The sequence below is a fragment of the Tasmannia lanceolata genome, unplaced genomic scaffold (assembly GCF_043159265.1).
Source record: "Tasmannia lanceolata isolate RefF3 unplaced genomic scaffold, GAP_Taslan_0.1 ptg000003l, whole genome shotgun sequence".
Taxonomy (NCBI): domain Eukaryota; kingdom Viridiplantae; phylum Streptophyta; class Magnoliopsida; order Canellales; family Winteraceae; genus Tasmannia; species Tasmannia lanceolata.
In genome coordinates this window covers 59751580-59772217 of record NW_027518680.1, presented here as the reverse complement: position 1 = coordinate 59772217, position 20638 = coordinate 59751580, and the positions used below count along the sequence as shown (strand labels likewise).

Below are 20638 nucleotides of genomic sequence, written 5' to 3'. Positions count from 1 at the left end.
GGGACTTCAAATTATAGAAACCTCTATAGATTGGAGGGTTAGTATCATCCTATGGAGATGAATTATGGGCATGGTTTCAAATTTTGGTTTCGGGATGCGTTTCGGTCCTCACCGAAACCTAAATTTTGGTCGAAATCTGACTATATAAAAAGGGAGATGATATTTTCACCCTCCACACCCCGTTATAACCTGATTTGATGTGAAAAGTGGGCAACTGAATGTCAAATCACTTTATAATGGGGTGTGCAAGTACTGCAGGGGGGTGAAAATATCATAACCCTATAAAAACCACTACTGATGATGATTTTTAGGGCACAGCCTATTAAAGTTGGGACCCAACCTATGAATGGCTTAGATCATCCACTGATAAGAGCCCCACTATTTTTTTGCACTCTCACTACAAGTGGACACTATAGGCTACGGTTGGATTGACGGGATCAGGAATCTGAATCGACATCCTATTCTGATTCCTTTTCTGATTCTCCTGTAAAAGGAATGGAAAAAATTAAAATAAAAAATTAATTCAAATAATTACAATAAAAATTCCTTTCCAAATAGAATGGAATCAGAATGTCACCACTTGGGACGGAAAATAGAATCCAGCATTTCGAAACAAAATACCAGAATTGGGTGGAATCGGAATAGGATGCCAATCCCAAGCCTGATTCCTGCAATCCAAATGCACCCTAAATTTATGTGCCCACACATGGTCATAATTATCTCCAAAATGACACCCATTATGAGAAATCAAGGCATTTGCTTTTCTATAGTTGATTGCTTAGGTAAATGAAGGAAAAAATGTGTCAATTTTGGTATTTCCACCCTTCTTTCATTGGCTATTAACCATCCAAAGGACTGAAAATTTTAAAAATAATGGGTGGAAATACCAAAACAAGGGAATAAGAATTGCCTAGAATTATGAGAGACTGAATCATGGAGATTTTATCATTGGGTTGGAGTCATTATCCCCTAGTTGGTAGTGGGGGACATGAGCCTTTGGGCACCCCCTTTCACTCATTTTTTCATGGCCATCAATATCAAAGGGTCCTTTAGTGAGGCTTCTTCCTAACAACTACTAATTGGGCTCTTCTTGTGCCACGTGTTCATGATCTGATCCGTTGATTCAACCGGAGACCAAAAGTTCATCGGCCTTGGGATCGAGACCATTTAGGTAGTGTCATGATCTTGTACAAGATCAACGGCCTTGATTGCATATAGATGTCACCATGTGGGGCATAAACAGCCTGTTACCATTGATTCAGACAGTGACAATCCACCTAGCCATTCTTTAGCCGGAATTGCTCTTGTCAACTAGAATGGGGGCCCACTTAAGTCATCTTGGAGTCCTAGAAATGGTCCTCTCTCCTTCCTATTGGATCAAATGGGTGGGTCCTCTCTCCTTCCTTACCACATGTCAAATTGCCCAATTTGCAAAACCCTTTTGAGAAAGAAAAGAATGATGATGGGCCACCACTATTTGCAAGTGAATGGTGCACTTATTAGTCGTGGGGTCATCCTCTAGGAGATCTAAACCGTTCATTTGATAGGCCTTACTTTGGATCTCCAATGAACTAAAAAATATATATGAATCATCAGATCCTACTATTCAACAATGTGTATCCTTTGTTTTATGAACAACAAAAGTACTTAGGGGGTTTTCAGCCACTTGGGATCAAGACTTATGGTTGTTTTTTCATTGCATTTTTTCTAAAAAGAAAATTCACTCCGCTTAAAAAAAAAAGAAAAAGAAAAAAGAAGAAGATAGTGTGTCATTACTAAAAATAAATATTAATGATATTATTAATAATAAATAAAAATGATGTACTTCTCGGATTCGGATGTTAAACGGATCGGATATACCGTTTATCAGATTTGCATCTGCTAAGAGCCTCATATCTCATAAACTGTTTCGGATAATATCCGCGTGAAACAGATTCGGATAATATTCGCTTTAAACGGATTCGGATGCGTTTAAATTCCTTACATCATATAAAATCTCTCCATTTACTACACTCCTAAAAATAATAAATCTCTCTCTCTCTCTCTCTCTCTCTCTCCAAACCTCATTGATATCTAAATCTTTTTGCTTTGTCAGGAAAAAACCTTGTACCCAGTAGATCATCTCCATGGGATGATCCTAACCCTCCGACTTAAAGAGGTTTCCATAACGTGCAGTCCCTCTACAGATCAGAGGTTTAGGATCATCCCGTGGAGATGATTTACCGGGTCTAACCTATTTATACTGTAGTCGAACAGATGAACGGTTTGGATTATCTTATCAACTAGGCTCTACGGTACTTTTTGAAAAAATGCTGGACTTTACATCCACACAATAGGAGTAGGAAGGCGGCTTCTATAGGCTCTGTTCACTTGCCTTCTTGAGAAAGGAAAGGAGAAGAAAGTAAGCCGAATTTTCTCGTGATTGGACATGATTTGACATTTTCCGCCGTTCACTTGTTTTCTCGGAAAAGCGGAATTACACAGGTGGAACATATAAATAATGACATGGAAAACCAACTTTTTTGCACTTTTCCTCTAAATTTTCTTACCAAAAGGATGGGAAAATCACTTTCCTGAGAAAACCACTTTGCCTTCATACTTTCTTTTCCTTTCTCGGCCAAGTGAACAACAGAATTTTCTCACAAAAGGAATTTTCTCACAGTTTTTTTTCCTTTCTTTTCCAGTTTTTCGCGTCAGATTCTTTTCCTTTATTTTCTTTTCCTGCAGCTAGAAAACAAGTGAACAGAGCCATAGAGAATGACCTCATTATAATATAATGTGGCACTATGTTTGATTGATCTGAACCGTCCACTTAACAAGCCTTGCTTTAGATCTCCCAACCGCGATAAAAAACCAGATTAATAAAATAAGCCTAACATCAAATAATATGTATTTTTTTGTCTCTGAACATCAGAGGCGGTTCACATTCAAGGACAAATGAATGGTTTGGATTACAAGAGATCCACAGCAAGGGCTATCAAATGAATGGTTTGGATCAATCAAAAGTGGGATCCACTATGTCGTAATGGATCGCCTCGTTGTATTATAATGAGATCTCACTAATGAGTCATTTTCATTGGTATATAGAGGAAGGGAATTGACATATTCGCCACCTTTTCTTCCATGGGCTAGCATCCTCCGAATGTATTTATGAGCATGGTTTTAAATTTCGACCGAAATCCGAAATTTCAGAGGGGACCGAAACCGAAATTTTCCGAAATTTCATTTTTCACCATTTCGATTAAATGGCATTATTTATTTTAAAAAAAAGTGTAACAAAATTTCAGAATTTCGGTCGGAAATTTCAAAAATTCGGTCCGGAATTTCGAACCTAATTACCAAATTTCGGACCTAAATTTTGGATTTCACCGAAATTTCAGTTTTCGGTGGGGTCCGAAACGGCTACCGAAACCGAAATTTTAAACCATGTTTATGAGAACCCTTTTAAACTACAACCGGGTGGCCCAATTAAGAAAAAAGGGGCGAATATAACATTTTCCTAAAGAAAGAATAAAGAGAGAAGTAACGGTTTCCTTTTGTTTTAAACAATAAGATGGATATGTTGAAAAATAGAAAGAAAAGAGCACACATTCTTATTTGAATTGGGATTCTTTTTGTTTTGAAGGTAAGTGAAAGCCAATGAAGCAAAGGAGCATTTAGAAAAAAATTGAAGGGAAATTCCACCAGAACATAAGCCTCTTTATAGTCTCTCATAAGCCTCTTTATAGTATTGAATACAAAGGAAGATGCAAAACAAAAGAACACCCTCCTTCATTCTCAGCCCTTTTCAACCGAAACCTGCTTTAAAACCCTGAAAGCCAGATATCTCTGGGTAGGTTTATGTAAGCAACCTACTGTCCAAGCTGGGTTTTTATGAGAGAGATGTTGCCTCTATGTTTTTTGGAAAGAAAAGGAGGAATGCTAAAGTGAAGGACGCCATTGCAAAAACCAGCAGCGAGGCAGCCCCCATTGGATCCAAGTCATCAGAGTGCATTTATAATAGCACTGAAAATGCAGAAGTAATGGAAGAATGAATGCATTTTGATGATGGGGATCCAATGGGTAATGGGGGCTGCCCTTGTGGCTGATTTTGGCAAAGGCAACCTTCAGTTTAGCATTCCCCAAAGAAATATTATGTGCTGAGGCAATAGCAATCATCTCATGCACAGCCACAGAATGCATGCATACACTCAAAATGCATCTTTAAAAAGCCAGAAAAAGAATCTGTATCGTATTTTGGATGATCTTGCATCTGTCTTTCTCAAACAAAGAAATTTATTGCACTAGAAATTAGTTTGGAACACACAGTCGCATAATCACTGGAATCTCGAACCAGTTCAGAAAATCTACCTTACAGATGATAGACAAATCATACCCGTCTTTGGAAATGTCAAAAGGTGGTCACTGGATCTACTTTGAGGATCGAATGAAAGTTCCAAGCCAGTCATCAGGAATCTCACCCTTCACTTCTCCCTTCAGGGCTCTCAAAGAATGATTTGTGCCGGCCTGTATTGAAGAAAATATTTATATCTTTCTAAAAAATAACAATAAAAGAAAAAATATGAACCCGCTTCAGAGATGTCCGAATTTTTTTACCTTTACAATGTAGACATTGATTCCAAGTTTTGCTATAGCTGCAGCTTCTGATATTTTGGTAACCATGCCTCCAGTTGTGTCATGCGCTGCGACTGTGATTTCCACTGTAAATCACAACCATTGAGAATTGAGTGAATCATTGATGGTTTGACTAGGAAGCTCTATTGGAATCGGCTTGGTTTGGTATTAAATTTTTCAGCCAGCATATGAGAAAAGAAGACATTTGGTGGGAGGAAGGCTAATAAGATGACAATTATGTACTACTAAGAAATTTTATCACTTGAAAAACACCTGAAACCAACTTGAGATAGTAGATCAAGTACTCAAAATACTGCTAAAAAAATCGGAAAATAGCAAGAACCTTAACCCAAAAAAAAAGGATCTAGTACTGTGCCAAGTTTCGTATGCAAGTCTAGATTTTTCGAGTTTTTAACTCGTGATGGAACACCACCTCATCATTAATACTGCCTCAACTGTTTTTTTAACTGTAATCATATATTATAACACAACACAATATAGAAAACAGAAGGAAACTTACACAAGGGACAGGGATTGCCACTCAAATATAGGACTCCCCCCATCCCCGCTTGCAAGTAGATCTGCCATTTCATTTGCGCTACGGGGAATGTGGAGGATTATACAGATTATCATTCATGATTCCAGCAAGTCTCGATGGGCCACCCGACTACCTTATCACCCATGAAATAACATTCCTTGAATCCCCTTCCACTTTCAAGTGTGCCATTGAGCACGCTAGGGTACAGCCTAAGCCTGGCGAGCAGTGCCATTGCTTCAGCCTCATTAGAATCTTTCCTTCAGATCGGATCAGAACGAGCAACAGTAACATCAGCAAACTAATCTCTAACATCCCTCGGTGACAGCCGAGGCCGGGTTACCAACGACACACCATCAACATTCAAGTTGAGAAAGTTAGACCGGGTGGTTTCCACCGAGCTTTCTTTAATACCTTCCACCACTATCCAAAATAATTTACGACCACTTCCAATAAAAGTCTTGAACGGAATAGCCTTTGAACTCCTTTCTCGTAATGCTCCAAACAAAGATTGCCTTTGGTTTCCCTGAATACTCTATAAAAGGGTATCCTCCAGCCAACCACACATCATCTCAAAATCTAATCCCCTCACCCTTCCTAACTTAAATCCAACAATGGGTGAAAAAATCACTCTCAACTTCACAAACAGACCGCCATGCCTCCGACTGAACTTATTGGAAATTAAGAGAAACCAGTCTGTAAAGTTGAGAGCGAGTTTTAGGTTGAAAAGGGAGAGGGGATTGGATTTAAGTTAGTGAGACCAACACTACCCATCCACGTAGTTTAGCTACTGAGAAAGGGACTTGTGTGGGGATTATTTTGAGAGAGAGAGAGGGTAGGGTTGCGTAGTGGTGGAGGTGCTTTAGGGGCTACCACAAAGGCGAAGAGATTGAATCTTTTGCCACTTAATTGGAGCTAAGACTGAACTTATTGGAAATTAAGAGAAACCAGTCTGTGATGTTGAGAGCGAGTTTTAGGTTGAAAAGGGAGAGGGGATTGGATTTAAGTTAGTGAGACCAACACTACCCATCCACGTAGTTTAGCTACTGAGAAAGGGACTTGTGTGGGGATTATTTTGAGAGAGAGAGAGAGAGAGAGAGGGTAGGGTTGCGTAGTGGTGGTGGTGCTTTAGGGGCTACCACAAAGGCGAAGAGATTGAATCTTTTGCCACTTAATTGGAGCTCCTAGAAAATGAGTATGTTTCTACTATCATTTCAGATTTGAGGATTTGGAATCCGAATACCGATGGGACATTCATGGTCTGCTCTTTCTTCCATTTATAGGTGAAAGGGGAGCATCTGTCTTCTCAGCGGATGAAAATGTGATAATCTTCCACCACAACTAATATTCAAGGCTTTTGTTGGATGGTGGTGCACCAAAAGATCAACACTGTAGACTTGCTGAAAATGAAGAGTTTTCAGTTGGCAAATCAAGGCAGCCTTTGCTTGAAGGATGACGAGATGTCCAAACATATTTTTATCCATTGTGACTTTGTTAAAGAGACGTGCCAGTAGATCCTTAAGCTTTTTGGTATACATTGGGTCTTTCCCCATTCCTTTAAAGACCTATTGGCAGGTTACTAGGCTAGGCACTTGAGGGTGAAGGGTCGTAAACTTTGGATGCTTACTCCTTTCGCAGTTATTTGGGTGGGTTTGGAAGGAGAAAACCCGAGAATTTTGACAACAAGTGAGACTAACACTACCCAACCTAAATCAAATAAAGGGTGAAAATCACTCTTAAACTTCCAATAAGCATATTTTTCTTTAAAAAAAATCCTAACTATATGGTACATGTTGTGGGCCTTGTGGCAAGTCATCTATATTCAACCAATTTCATTAAATCGAAGTCATAAGCAAATAGAATGAATAGAAGCAAAGACAGTTATGGTTATGTTCACTTGAATATGATATTAATCCTAGTTCAAAATGAAATATGGCAGTACAAACCTTGTTTCTTCATGTGTTGTGGTTTCACGATAGACCAGCTTCCATCTTCATCTACAGCTGTTATAGCTGAAAATCAGTTCTGCAGTACCATTTGACTGAAAGGGAATTATCAGGTAAAAGTAAAACCAAAACAAGGGCCTGAGAGCAACTACTTCTTGGACTTTTAACCCAGTTCAATTGGTATGGTGAAAAACTGGAAGGGGGTGTGCCCAAAACTTCAAGAACAAAGCAGAGCTCCATTCCTATATTATGAATGCTCACCGATCTCCCTCAGAAGTACAGCATTAGGATCTGTTGGAGGGCGGTCATATACTCCAAAAACATCTGTCTTCATTGCTCAATATATAGGAAAGCATGTGAACATTGTTCTTCTAAACCCTTCAGTAAAAGAGGGTGTGTAGTATAAACAAATGTTAAAGAACTTGCACTTGAAATAGGTCATGATTTCTGAGTTGGAATGAGCCAACACAATTTAAAACTCGAAATCGACCAAGTTTATCACAGGACTTGGTCAAACAAAGTTGACTCAACTGTGTTCTGAGATGAATGGCAAATTTTCGAACATTTGTTAAGAGACTTTAGACTATGTACTAAGTAAAGGATGTATATTTAACATAAAGGCTCAGAAAAATTGAGTTTCAAGTACATGATGGGAATACCATCAAATTAGCATCAACTGAATATATGTGATCATAGATAAGGTGGATACAAGGAAGACAACATATTCAGGGACTAAAATCTCAGCAAGATGACGTATAATCACATCGCCACTCAATATGGTGCAGCCCTGGTCAATTAAAGTGGTTCTACTGTAAGTAATATATAGAAAATATGCCAGTTTCATCTTATTGTATTGAGTGCATCTTTCATTTTGGAAAAAAAGAAAAAGAAAAAAGAAATTGACAGTATTTACTCAAAGAGACCAAACCTGTAAATTGTCAAGCACTGCATCCCCATGCAAAACCTAGAAGAGCAAATAGCTGTCAAGATGGCTCGCTGTTTCTATGCTGATAACTTTCTAAGGTCAACAAAATAACTAAGAATTACAACAAAATATAACAAGCTAATTTAACATGCAGCAGCAACTTCAGAAACGATATCCCAATTGATATTTGCATTTCCTTTCAGCTCAGGAGAATGTAATATTTAAAATTAAAAAAAATCACGTCTGCTAGAACTTTTAGTGATAAAAATGTGTCCTACTAAATGGATGCTAACAATTATCAGTTCCAGGGTTACTTCTAAAAGAGATTTAGCAACAATTATTAACATGTCTTGACTGTAATATGACTGCAAGTGTAAATGATGTCACATCTACCCAGTTATGTTGCATGGGTACGGATACGACACATGAGTGGCATAATACGACACAGGTACTGAGTATTAGATTTGGCTAACCTCAATAAAGATATTCTGGTAATTTTAATTCTTTTACATGATAATATGGTTATATATTGTGAATTTTGGTAGGTTAAGTAAATATAATGATTTATTTCCATATAAAAAACTTACTATTAATAGATAAAACTCAAAACATGAGATAAATGTAAATTTGTTGTAGTCTTTAGTAAAAAACTTACTATTAATAGATAAAACTCAAAACATGAGATAATTGTAAATTTGGTGTAGTCTTTAGTAAAAAGAGATTAAAGAGATCTAGAAGTGTCGTAGTGAATCCTAAAGTATTTGAATCTGACATGGGTACTTCGCCTATTAAGAAGAATCCATGCACTACCCACTCTCACTTTGCAACAACTAATGTGAAGAGAAGCCATTTCAGTAGACAAACGACTGTCCAACAAAACTTAAAGAACCTGATACTCATGTACTCTCCTTGTAGTAAGTACACTGGCCTCTTCTTGAATTGTAGACGACGAGATTCGAAGAGATTGGAAGATTGTAATTATATATTCGATTGATGACTGGATCTGAATTGGTCTTGTCAAAAGTATCTGCTTCTCAGTTGCATGCCGACATACCATTTCATGAAGGCTATGCATGTGTACCAAATGGACCCACAACCATTTTATGGATTCTATACATCAAAGCATGCAATACTATAATTACAATCAATATTTAATTTAATTTAAGGTAAGAAAGTCGTTTCAGTGTTGGGTCTGCAGACATTCTTTCATTTAAAGTGACTGAGTAAACCGGCTCTCAGCAGGTTGGCTCTGACATTCTTTTTTTTTAGCCAGTTTACTCAGAGTCAGTTTACTCAGAACCAGTTTACTCAAAGCCAAAAGAGTTGAGACCATGCACGCAGATGTTAAAAGATACATAAGCAAATCAGAACCAGTCAAAAGAAGCAAGCAAAGATTCACCATGGATTGCTCAAGTGCCTCTTAAAAGGACCACCCAACAAGAAATGGTTCAGATCCCTGTATGGAGAATTGTATCATCTCGAGTCGAGGCAGGATGTAAACTTTCCAAAGTAGCTCTAATCCTATTAGTGCGATAGTATGCCTCATTTTCTTTCTCATGCCATGCAAGCTAATGGTTAAGGAAACTGAAAGCCAAGCTCCCTCATTATGGAGGACTTAATCCCAAGACTGTTGTGCCACCACAACGGTCTTGGTAATCCACCAACAAATGGATTAGTAATGCAGGAAGTGGTAGAAACGGTACTGTCTACAGCTAGATTTTTTTTAACTTAAAACAACATTGATATTTTTTTTGAAAAACAACATCGATATAGATGAAAGAAAATGTAGCACTTATGTAACCTGTACCACCAACAAGTTATCAAACCATACATTAACATGGCAATTCAAATTGAAGTGAGTGCAAATGAACTGAAAGGACTAACAATACATAATGGCATGCACTCAGAGCACTCATTTCATGTGTAAAGAGTCAAACTTACAGGAACAAAACCAGAGTTGATTGCCTCAGTCACCTGAGAAATATCAGCAGAAGCTATCTGTGAAAATACACAGTATTAGTTCCTAGGTTCAGTTATTACTACACAGAATCAATTGTAAGCTGTAAACATAACACTCCCCTTTGAACATATTCACACAGGGTAAAGATTGAATGAAAGGTAACACAAATGGGTTGGAAGATACAACAAGAAATGTAAAATTATTTACGGCCAGAAGACCAATACAGTTATTACATTATCATGTTTAAGCCATTTAGCCATGTAGACATTGACACAAGGTGTCAGGCATGGCAAGATAATATTGAAAAAATAGTATAATTAAAAATAATAGCTTAGATAAGGAGTTAAGAACAACCTAAATAAATAGTAATACATCAAAGATATATAATAAATATATAAATAATATCAGGAAAACAAAAAAAAGAAAGCACAAATTAACATTTTTTCCCTAGTAATCCTGTTGACGAATGTCTGATATGGAAATTTTAAAACCATGTTCCCCTGTAATATAGCCAACAAGGCAACAAGCTTTGAAATTTGCAATCTACTCGTTTCCAGGTTCTCTGATGTTTCTTACATTTCTTTCACGAGTTGACCATCCACACGCAAATGGTGACATTCCAACAGACGGGATTCCTTCTGCAAGATAATGAAAAACTTTATTAGGGAGGAGTGACTGCATTATGTTTCCCATTTACCTTCAAAATAAAGAGTAGGGTATGTGAATCATCATAAGAATTTCTTTTATGAATAGATAAGCACTTGAATAATCTGAGGATGACCCAAAGCATAACCAAAATATATACCATAAAATGTCCGTAAGAATGTAATATTTATAATAGGGATATTTGGATGATCAGGGAAATGATGTGCAACAATCTCCCTATTGAATCCATAGCACTCCTGATGTTGAACGCAAGATTTTCGATCCCTCCTACTCTTTGAATTGGATTGTGACCTGACACCCTAGCAAGGTTTGAAATTTCGGTTTCGGTTTCGGCCTCAGCCGAAAACGAAATTTCGGTGGCAATTTCGGTTTCAGTGGAATTTTCGGTGGAAATCTTATAATTTCGGCCGAAATTTCAGTTTTGGTTTTAAATTTCTGTCCCTGCCGAAATTTTTTGGATTTCAGCCGAAATTTAAAACCATGCACCCTAGTGAGTGAAAGGACTTCATCAGTTGGTTCTGGGCAGAACTGATGACAGCACGGGATGATGACATGGAGTCGTGATGGCAGAAGAGCCAGAAAAGTTGGGGTGAAAAGGAGAGGCATCACTGGTTGGGTTGGAGAACACTAAGGATGGATGGTGTATGGGGTTCCAGATGCATTTTCAGAGCATTTTCACAAATAGCTGGTGTGCAAGTTAGAAGAAGGGGAATCCCATATAAGTTAGTTTTTATTTTATTTCTTTTAAGTTTCTACTTAGAGGGCGAGCCTTGGCGCAACGGTAAGGTTGCTCCATTGTGACATGGTGGTCGCGGGTTCGAGTCACGGAAACAGCCTCTCTGCAAAGCAGGGCTAAGGCTGCGTACATCTAGCCCTCGCTAGACCCCGCAATGGCGGGAGCCTCGTGCACTGGGCCACCCTTTTAAGTTTCTACTTAGGGGGTATCTCAGTCCATTGTCTTCTAAGTTTGGTAGGTTAGATTAGATCTAATCAAGGGCAGAGATTCATTTCATTGGCTGCATTGGCTGCGTAAAACATATATCGTTGGGCATGCATGAGAGATCATTATTTAAGTTATAAAAAGAAAACTATTGTCTTTCTCTCCCATAACCCTTTGGGCAGAATGTGGGTATTTCTTGCCCTCAAATCAGCACCTTGCATTTTCCTCTTGATTGTTTTCTTATCTTAGCTTGCATCTATGTCACATTCCGTAACTCATGTTATTGCATTGCATACTTATACTGCTCGTTCATTAAGTTATTCATGTGGTTCTATACTCTAGTTCAAGTACTAGATATAAAAATTGCTAGACAAATAGACAGGAAAATCCGAACAAGCTCACCACCCGACCAAAAACATTATGAATTATATAGAAATTATCAAAACAAAGATGTTTTCAATAGAATATGTAAAGACCCATTAAAAATAAAAGTGAATAGGAATCAGTGATGGCAGCTGTGCGCATCAATATATTTTAAGACAATGTAACCAAAAAAGAAAAAGAAAATCAAAGGTGATCAGTCACCGCACCCGATATGAATTGAAACCCATGACTCACCCAAATAAAAAAAACAAGTCATAATTGACCCAGCGTCGTTATTTAAAATTATTTATTTATTTTATATTAAAGTTTGTGACTCATCTAGAGATAGCTCCTTGACATGGAATGATCGATTGGGCTCATAATAATAGAAGACATGGTAAATTCCTGAGTATTGTTTAGAGTATTAGGCTGTTCAAATATTTTGTATGATATGGAGTTTACAAATAAGAATTGAACGAAGTGTAGAAAAAACAAGACATGGGCAATAAATATATGATATGCATCGCACCATGATAATGGTTCAATGAACGTCTTTCTAGTCATTGTGCCTTCTTCTTTTTCTTGAATGGTAACATTAATTTTATTAAAGGAAGAAAACAAAGGGGAAACCCCAGTGATCGAGATAGTCAGCATACAACCCGCAAAGAAGCAAGGAAAAGAAAACAAAATACAAAACCGCCTCAAGGGGAATCAAAGAACTCTAAATGGAGCCTATCCCCCTGAATCTAGCCAGGTGATCAGCATCGCAATCTACTAATCTCCAAATATGTTCAAACCTCACCATGTGGCCCTCCACTCGATCCAAATCTCTTCGATTCATCTCTAAATTGTGCATACTCATTTCCAAAGGTTTCCTAAGAAGATCAAACAACTCCTTCCCTAGGATTAGGAAAAACCGTTAATATTTTACAGGAAACCAATATGGTTTTTAAATACTAACTTTCTATCCCATGAATCTACATTTTTATGATTTTTAATCTAAAGTTTGCTAATCGAAAATGTGTAAGTATTGAAACATTCTATAACTTTCAGTTCTAAAATAAATTCTTGAGGTCAGAGCTTCTTCCAATAGAGGTAAAGGCTCAACTCTACTTACGAAAAATAGATTTGGGTATAGTGATTTGACAATGTTAATTTGAGGTGTTCAGAAATTAGGAATTTAAGACTATCCAAGAGCAACTTGGCAGGCCCAAATAGTATAGGTAGAACCAATAATAAAATACATGCAACTGTTATTATGCATATATTTTATGATAAAATTATACATGTCTTACGTTCTATGACAAAAAAAATGACTTAAAAATAAGAATGTTTAGGAAATTGTTTTCAAGAGTGTGAATTGTGCACTGCCCAGCTACTTTATCACTACTTTGATTTCACGTTCCTAAGAAATATATACATGAAATGTTTCTGGATTATAATGGACCCTCTCCCTCCATCCTTTCTGGGTCCATCTCACATAAATAACTCGGCCCCTTCCGCATATAGGTCATTTTAGAGAAGTTTCCTTTCCAGTGGATACTTGAATTCCTAGTATGGCTCAGAAGAATCTGCATACGATGAATCTTTCGCCGTCTGAGGCATTACTTTACCTACTAAACTCTTGCATGTTTCTATCCAAGATCCTTCGACATGGTTCTTTCAAGCGCCTTAGTATACTCATACTTGTTCAACGGGGTTGGTTTGGGTTATGTTTACTATGATATGGAATCCTTGTTATAAATGAAAATAAATAGAGCACGTCAAAAACAATGACAGAATTATAAATCTCGAGAGGCTGAACTTGAACTTTATAAGTAACAAGAAATAGTAGAAAAATATAACAAATTTCATACCTCTGGCGAGTGCTCTCACGATTTCAAGATTGAGTGATGTCACCTGAAATAGTCGAAATAGGAATCAGATTGCATAAAAACATATGGAAAACAAACACTATAGGTGGAGAGAGAGAGAGAGAGAGAGAGAGAGAGAGAGAGAGAGAGAGAGAGAGAGAGAGAGCTGCAACAAAGTACTCTTCAAATAAGAACATCAGAGAGACAAAATGGACTCATTGACTGTCTAACTAATAGGAAGATAATGAGCAAAAATAGTTGCCTTGTAAAAATTATGAAGAGGACTACCAGCTGGAATTAATCTACAAGTGTACTAATGCCCAATACAAAAAGTACCAATACCGAATAAAATAAGAATCTCAGAAACACAATTTTGATATTTCCGTCATGTTACATCTACTGAGCAAAATATCAACCACTACAGAAGGCTAAAAGTTGAGAAATGGCAGTAGAGAGGGCAAAAATGTGCATAACTCAATTCGAATCACTACCATATTTCCAGTCTTGAAATAAAGCTTGCAAAAATCCCCTAAAAACTTACCTCAACACAAAACAATTCCACACCAAAAGTTGGGATTTAATCCTTTAAAAAATCAAGAAATGACCATGAAGAAAGGAGAGGAAGGAAAAGACTTTGCGGGTTTCAAAGTTAAACCCCATGACTCCCTTGTGTTTTTTATATATAAGACGCAAATAATATATAATTAAAAGTATCATGTCCATAAGTAATGGTCCCCATCATTTACTTATTTTTTTAATTGAAATATATCAACGCCCAAGCTGATCATAGATACTGATCATGCCCAACTTGCACAGGATACACTCTAGTCTGGACGTTGATCTCCGGTCTTCACAAAAGGCAAACATGTCTCCTCAGAAGCAACACGCTTGAACAAAATGCATGTCAACATGATGCAGATTGTAAGCCCAATAAGTGACATATTTGTCCATTAAGACTTTTAGGGATTTATTTCCATGGTATTTAGTTTCTAGGATTTACATTTCCATGTTTTTAGTTTTTAGGGCTTTTATTTTCCATGTTATTTAGAATTAGGGATTTATTTATTTTCCATGGAATTTTATTTCCATTGCCTAATTCTAAACAACACGAAAAGACGGCCTAATAGAATCAACAAGCAGATAATCATGACGCCTTTGGGAAGTCAAGATTGTTCTATCTTACAGATATTCGTGTAGCCACAAAGCCAGCCTTTACAAGTGGCAGGTGCAACCCTCCTCTATGGACCCCAGACCTGCTCGCCTGAAAGTGCCCGAATGACCCTACAACCAACAAGGAGCACATTAACTAACCCAGCAATTAAAAAGTACAAGAATTGAGCTATTGCGATCACTTCTAATAGGCAATCTCTTTATCAGAAAACACTTTGGGGAGTTTACCTCCTTGTGTTAACTAGCATGATTCAAGCTCTCACACTAAAACGTGCAATTCTACAATTTCAAGACTTGAGAACTACTAGCCTTCATTCAAACTCAAAGCGCACGCACAGATAAGATATATATATATATATATATATATATATATATCAGATATTCTCATTCTTATCTGGCTAAACTTTAGTAAATGCAACTCAGAGCCAAAATATCTAGTCCAATGTCTATCATTAACTAGAAAGATACTACTACAGGCACAACAACTTTAGGATAAAGCTGCACTGTAAGAAAGACCTTTCTGAATTTACTGGGATGCAAAGATGAGAGTTCTCATCATGAAATCGCAGAAATTACACACAAAAATGAGAATAGAATCACAAAATTATCCTTCCAAGTCCGTGCACAGTAACTGGTATCATCATAAACTCCAATGATCCACCATATAACAAGCATTAGATTCAAAACAAGAAGAAACACAAAAAAAGAAGAAGAAAGAAATTCAATAAACCTGCTCCATGAACAACGATTAAGTTACTCCAATTTAATGTTGTATGATCTCCAAAGTCATCGATAGTAGACATTTCCGAAGACCCAGGTCGCTTGCTCCAATCCATTCCAACAACCTTTGGAGATGAGTTTGACATCACCATTGCCTGTCTCAAGTGAGAGGAAACTGCTCCGAGGTTTTCTTCATCTATCTTCTCTATTTCATGTTTGCAAGTAATTGCAGCGCCACCTGAAAAGAAACAGCAACAGAGTCAACATGAGAAATCCAAAGAATTCTTTTTGTTTTGTGTTTTAATGGTCGCTTGTGCCATGTAACTTCTTTGAAGATAATACATAACACTACAATTTTAGAGAACTAAAATGTAATCTAACAACAATATTGATAAGATAAATGTAAGATAAACAGTTAGAGCCAAATAAACAGAGAGGAAAGGGTTTCTGCGCTAGAGCGCAGATAAGCTTATCTGCGCTCGAGCACAGAAACAGGAGGGGGGTGGGGGGGGCACATTTTTTGGCGGGATTCAAAGCATTCATTTGATGGGCCCTTTCATGGATAGGGTGTCCACCAAAAATCAGCTCCATTCGATCACCTTAGGGTGTCCATTTGTGGGCCTAAAAAATGGGCAGACAGTGGACAAACAGTGGACAAACAGTATCAGTCAATTTTTGGCCCCACAAATGGACGCCCTATGGTGATCCAATGGAGCTGATTTTTGGTATGCACCCCATCCATGATGGGGCCTTACAAATGAATGCTTAGGATCACCCCCCCCCCCCCCCCCCCCCCCTCCTGTTTCTGTGCTCGAGGGCTCATAAGCTAATCTGTGCTCGAGCGCAGAAACCCTTTTCTCATATATATATATATATATATATATATATATATATATATATATATATATATATATATATATATATAGAGAGAGAGAGAGAGAGAGAGAGAGAGAGAGAGAGAGAGAGAGAACTGTTGGTGCGCTTAAGCTCACGAACAGTTTTCTCATATATATATATATATATATATATATATATATATATATATATATATATATATAGAGAGAGAGAGAGAGAGAGAGAGAGAGAGAGAGAGAGAGAGAGAGAGAGAACGGTTCCTACACACATGTGTAGATAAGTTATCTACACACTAGCTTAAAATACAGTGGGGGCCACATTATTTGGGTGATCCAAACCATTCATTTTTAAGGCCCTCACATAGATAGGGTGTCCACAAAAAATCAGATCCAGAGGATCATCCTAACCATTCGAACTGTGGAGGTAAAAATTGGATTAATTTGTGAAGGTTTAAAGACATCCATTTTACCTCCACAAATCGTAGGGTTGGGATGATCCTATGGATCTGATTTTTTGTAGACACCCTATCTATGTGAGGGCCTTTAAAATGGATGGCATGGATCACCCACACAATGTGGGCCCCCACTGTATTTTAAGCTAGTGTGTAGAGAACTCTCTACACATATGTGTAGGAACCGTTTTCTCATATATATATATATATATATATATATAAGCTACTAAAGTCTTAACCCAGTAACGTAAAAATCTAAGATTAAGAAGTCACTCATCAGGAAGGCCTTATCCAAAAAGGTTAAAAGTTAGAAAGTCATCCTTAGAGCTTCTGAAATTGTATCAATGGAGCTTCTTCATTTTCAGCTGTTCTAATTGCACCAATACCAGAGAAAAGCCTTCTTCACAAAGGGTACTTAAAAATCAGGAAGTCATTCCTAGAACTTCTGAATTTGTATTCATTTGGCTTCTTTGTTTTCAAGTGCTTGAATTGCACCAATATCTAAGAGCAAACCTTCTTCACATAGGCAACATGAGACACGAGATGTATTTTTGGTGATTCAGATAATGTCTAATTTGAAGTTAATCTTTGCGCATTAAATAACCTTGTAGTGACATCAGGACTTATGGCCCAGTTCTTTGGACCATAAGGAGCTATAAATTCTTGGCAGCACAGTTAGGATTCGCAGGATGATCATGTCAACAATTTCCAACTCACTTTCAACTTGTAATTGATCCAGTGTTTGAAAACTCAGAGAACGGAACTCAACCAAAGGTAAAACGGAGTCGGCTCAGCAAATCAAAGATTGGCACTGTCAACTTTTCGTTAACTCAGGCGTGTCATAGGAGTTTCGATTGACTTGGCAAGGAAAAATTGGACCTGTACAAGAACTTGGACAAGGTAAAAAGGAGTTGACGCGGGTGAGCCGATGATTGACTCAAGGAGTGTTTAAACTTTAAACAGTGCTTTGATCTACTTGTAGCTTCACGCAGTGTTTAGCAGCATTCATGTTTAAGTGGTGTCTACACTAATTAGTCCACGTGTCTGTGTGTGTGGGGGGGGGGGGGTTGGTGGTGGTGTTATATGGATACAGCCTTTTTTATCAAGGGAGAAAGGGAAGGCATGCAGGTGAAAGAAGAATATTTATGGACTTAAGAAATCACGGAGATGTGCTTTGAGAAATTTAGCAAATCAATAGCAGAAATTGACCCTCAAAGAAGCAAGTTGACCCCTCAAGACTTTAGCAAGCATCGAGATGGGAATGTCAAATTCCTTTAGTTTGAGAAAGCAACTTGATATGAAGGGTCCAGGTTCATTGAAGAGGAAATTTAAAATGTGTGACTGAACCCCTAGACAGGAAAGATAAATTTCTCCCTTATCCTAGGATGAGAGGATTTGGGAATTGACAATAAACAAGGATGAATCAAAATTAACAACCAAGAAGAAGTATTTTGACATCAAATTAACGACCAAGAATAAGTATTTTGATATCAAAGAGCAAGGAGTCTAGGACTCCCAAGCTGGAAGCAGGAGACCACAACATAGAACTTTTTCATAAAAAGGAATGTCGTATAATATCGGATTCACATCCACTATATGGATTGTGGAAAGAGGGCAATGACCACATTTTTACTAGTGATGTCAATAGCTTAGGGATAATTATTAATAAAATTGTGGTAGGAGTCTCTGAACAGGCTTCTAAAACCTATCATTTTATCAGTATTCCTTTAGTAGACATAATTAATGATCAGTTTGTAACTTGTAAGGATTATGTTTGCACCGAAAAGACCCATGATGTTTCGTTTGCCCCCCTCCCCCTGTTAGATCAAAGTCATCAAACTAAAGTTCAACAAGAGCAGCAAAGTCACTGATGGAATGCATTCTTGTCAACTCCCTGACCAATACGGCAAAAGCCGCAGGACTGATGGAATGCATTCTTGTTAACTCCCTAACCAATACGGCAAAAGCCGCGGGACTGATGGAATGCATTAGGCCAGACCCCTAAACCACTTAGGATCCTAATTCCTAACATTCCGACATGATCCACAGCCAATGTCCTTGGAAGCCCCGTTCTCCCAGTTTTCACTTTGGTTGGTCAGGTAGCCCTTTTCACAGGTCGCCCCTTCCATGACTTGTCTCCCGGGCCCCACTATGTGACAGCTTTCACTCTAGTTGCTCAGGTAGCCTTTTTCACAAGCCACCCCTTCCATGACCCTAACATGAGAAGTGGCGTTGGCTCTGATACCAGATGTTAGGCATCTAACAAACATGCCAAAAGCCCTAGGACTGATGGAAGGTGTTAAACTAGGCCCTTCAAGCACTTAGGATTGTAATTGTCACGCCCCGGTCACATCATGCAGATATTGTCCGACTCTAGGTCCCAACCCTCCCCGGTTATAAAACGCATCTACAGATGGAAAAGGGGTCCAAATATATAGCCCAGGAACTTTCTCTCTGCTTCCAATGTGGGATTCTAAAATCCACCCCCGTTAGGGCCCAAAGTCTCTCCTCGCTGGCACACCGTACTAGGAGGTACGGCTCTGATACCATTATGTCACGCTCCGGTCACATCGTGCAGATATTATCCGACTCTAGGTCGCAACCCTCCCCGATTTTAAAATGTGTCTACAGGTGGAAAGAGGGGTCCGCAAATATATAGCCCAGGAACTTTCTCTCTGCTTCCGATGTGGGATTCTACAGTAACAATTCTAGATATTCTGAAATCATCAATTTGCACATTAATGTTTGGCTCTGATACCAAATATTAGGCACTACCCAATACGCTAAAAGCCCTAGGACTGATGGAAGGCATTAAGGTGGGCCCTTAAAGCATCCATTTGAAAATTCATGTGAGCGATTATTAACAATCTATCCATCAGATCTTTAGCCCCTACTGACTTGCCAGTCATCAAGACTGATAACTCAGAGATTCAATGTGTCAGACTTACAACAACAACAAAAAAAAAAAACTCCCCAAATTCAATTCAAGAGCATTAGATTTAGGGATAAAGCCACTCCTACCCAAATCAGAAAACCCAAATAGCAATGTTAGAAAATGGAAGATTCTGTAAAACATATATATATATATATATATATATATATATATATATATATAGAGAGAGAGAGAGAGAGAGAGAGAGAGAGAGAGAGAGAGAGAGAGAGAGAGAGATTATGGACCGAGTTTTACGATGCAACGAAGAGGCGAGTTTAGGGCGGGAAGTTTGTTGGGATTCTCCTCCTCCATCCCGCGATTTTTGCTCTGAAATGGAGGCGTGGGGAAGAACAGTTGGCATAAATACGATAGAGCAGGGTGGCGTAGGGAAGAAAATGAGGTGAATATATAAGTTTACCAAAATATGAGGAGAGCAGTATGAGTGGGGCCCAATTGGACAATTGGTCAATGATCGAATCCGTTTATCTGTGGGGCCCAATTGTTCAATGATCCAGACCATTTATCTGTGAGGCTCGCTGTGGATGGGCGATGTACCAAAATCCGCTCCCTGTGCGCAATTCTACGCCCTATAGAGGCTATTGTAATAAATGTACGGAAAATGATACATTCTCCCCCTTTTTCTATTTGGGACAGCCCCCTCTAGTGTAAAAGTGTAGTTATAAGCGAGGTTTTAAATTTTGATTTCGG

General features: G+C 38.1%; 1 protein-coding gene across 2 annotated transcripts; it reads right to left on the bottom strand.

The window, feature by feature from the left end:
* Positions 1 to 4202: 4202 nt before the first annotated feature.
* LOC143857340 (Amino acid kinase family protein) lies at positions 4203 to 20334 on the bottom strand. Of its 2 annotated transcripts, none has more exons than XM_077367777.1 (12): positions 20176 to 20334; positions 15703 to 15930; positions 14986 to 15083; positions 13806 to 13848; positions 10557 to 10618; positions 9962 to 10018; positions 8024 to 8059; positions 7805 to 7882; positions 7357 to 7423; positions 7096 to 7152; positions 4597 to 4700; positions 4203 to 4506 (listed from the first exon to the last, which is right to left on the bottom strand). In XM_077367777.1, the coding sequence occupies exons 1-12, from the start codon at positions 20240 to 20242 to the stop codon at positions 4411 to 4413; spliced, it is 993 nt and encodes a 330-aa protein (XP_077223892.1). In that variant the 5' UTR covers positions 20243 to 20334; the 3' UTR covers positions 4203 to 4410. The 2 variants fall into 2 exon arrangements, with proteins under 2 accessions (XP_077223892.1, XP_077223887.1); XM_077367772.1 differs by having other exon boundaries at positions 20186 to 20332.
* Between the last annotated feature and the right edge of the window lie 304 nt (positions 20335 to 20638).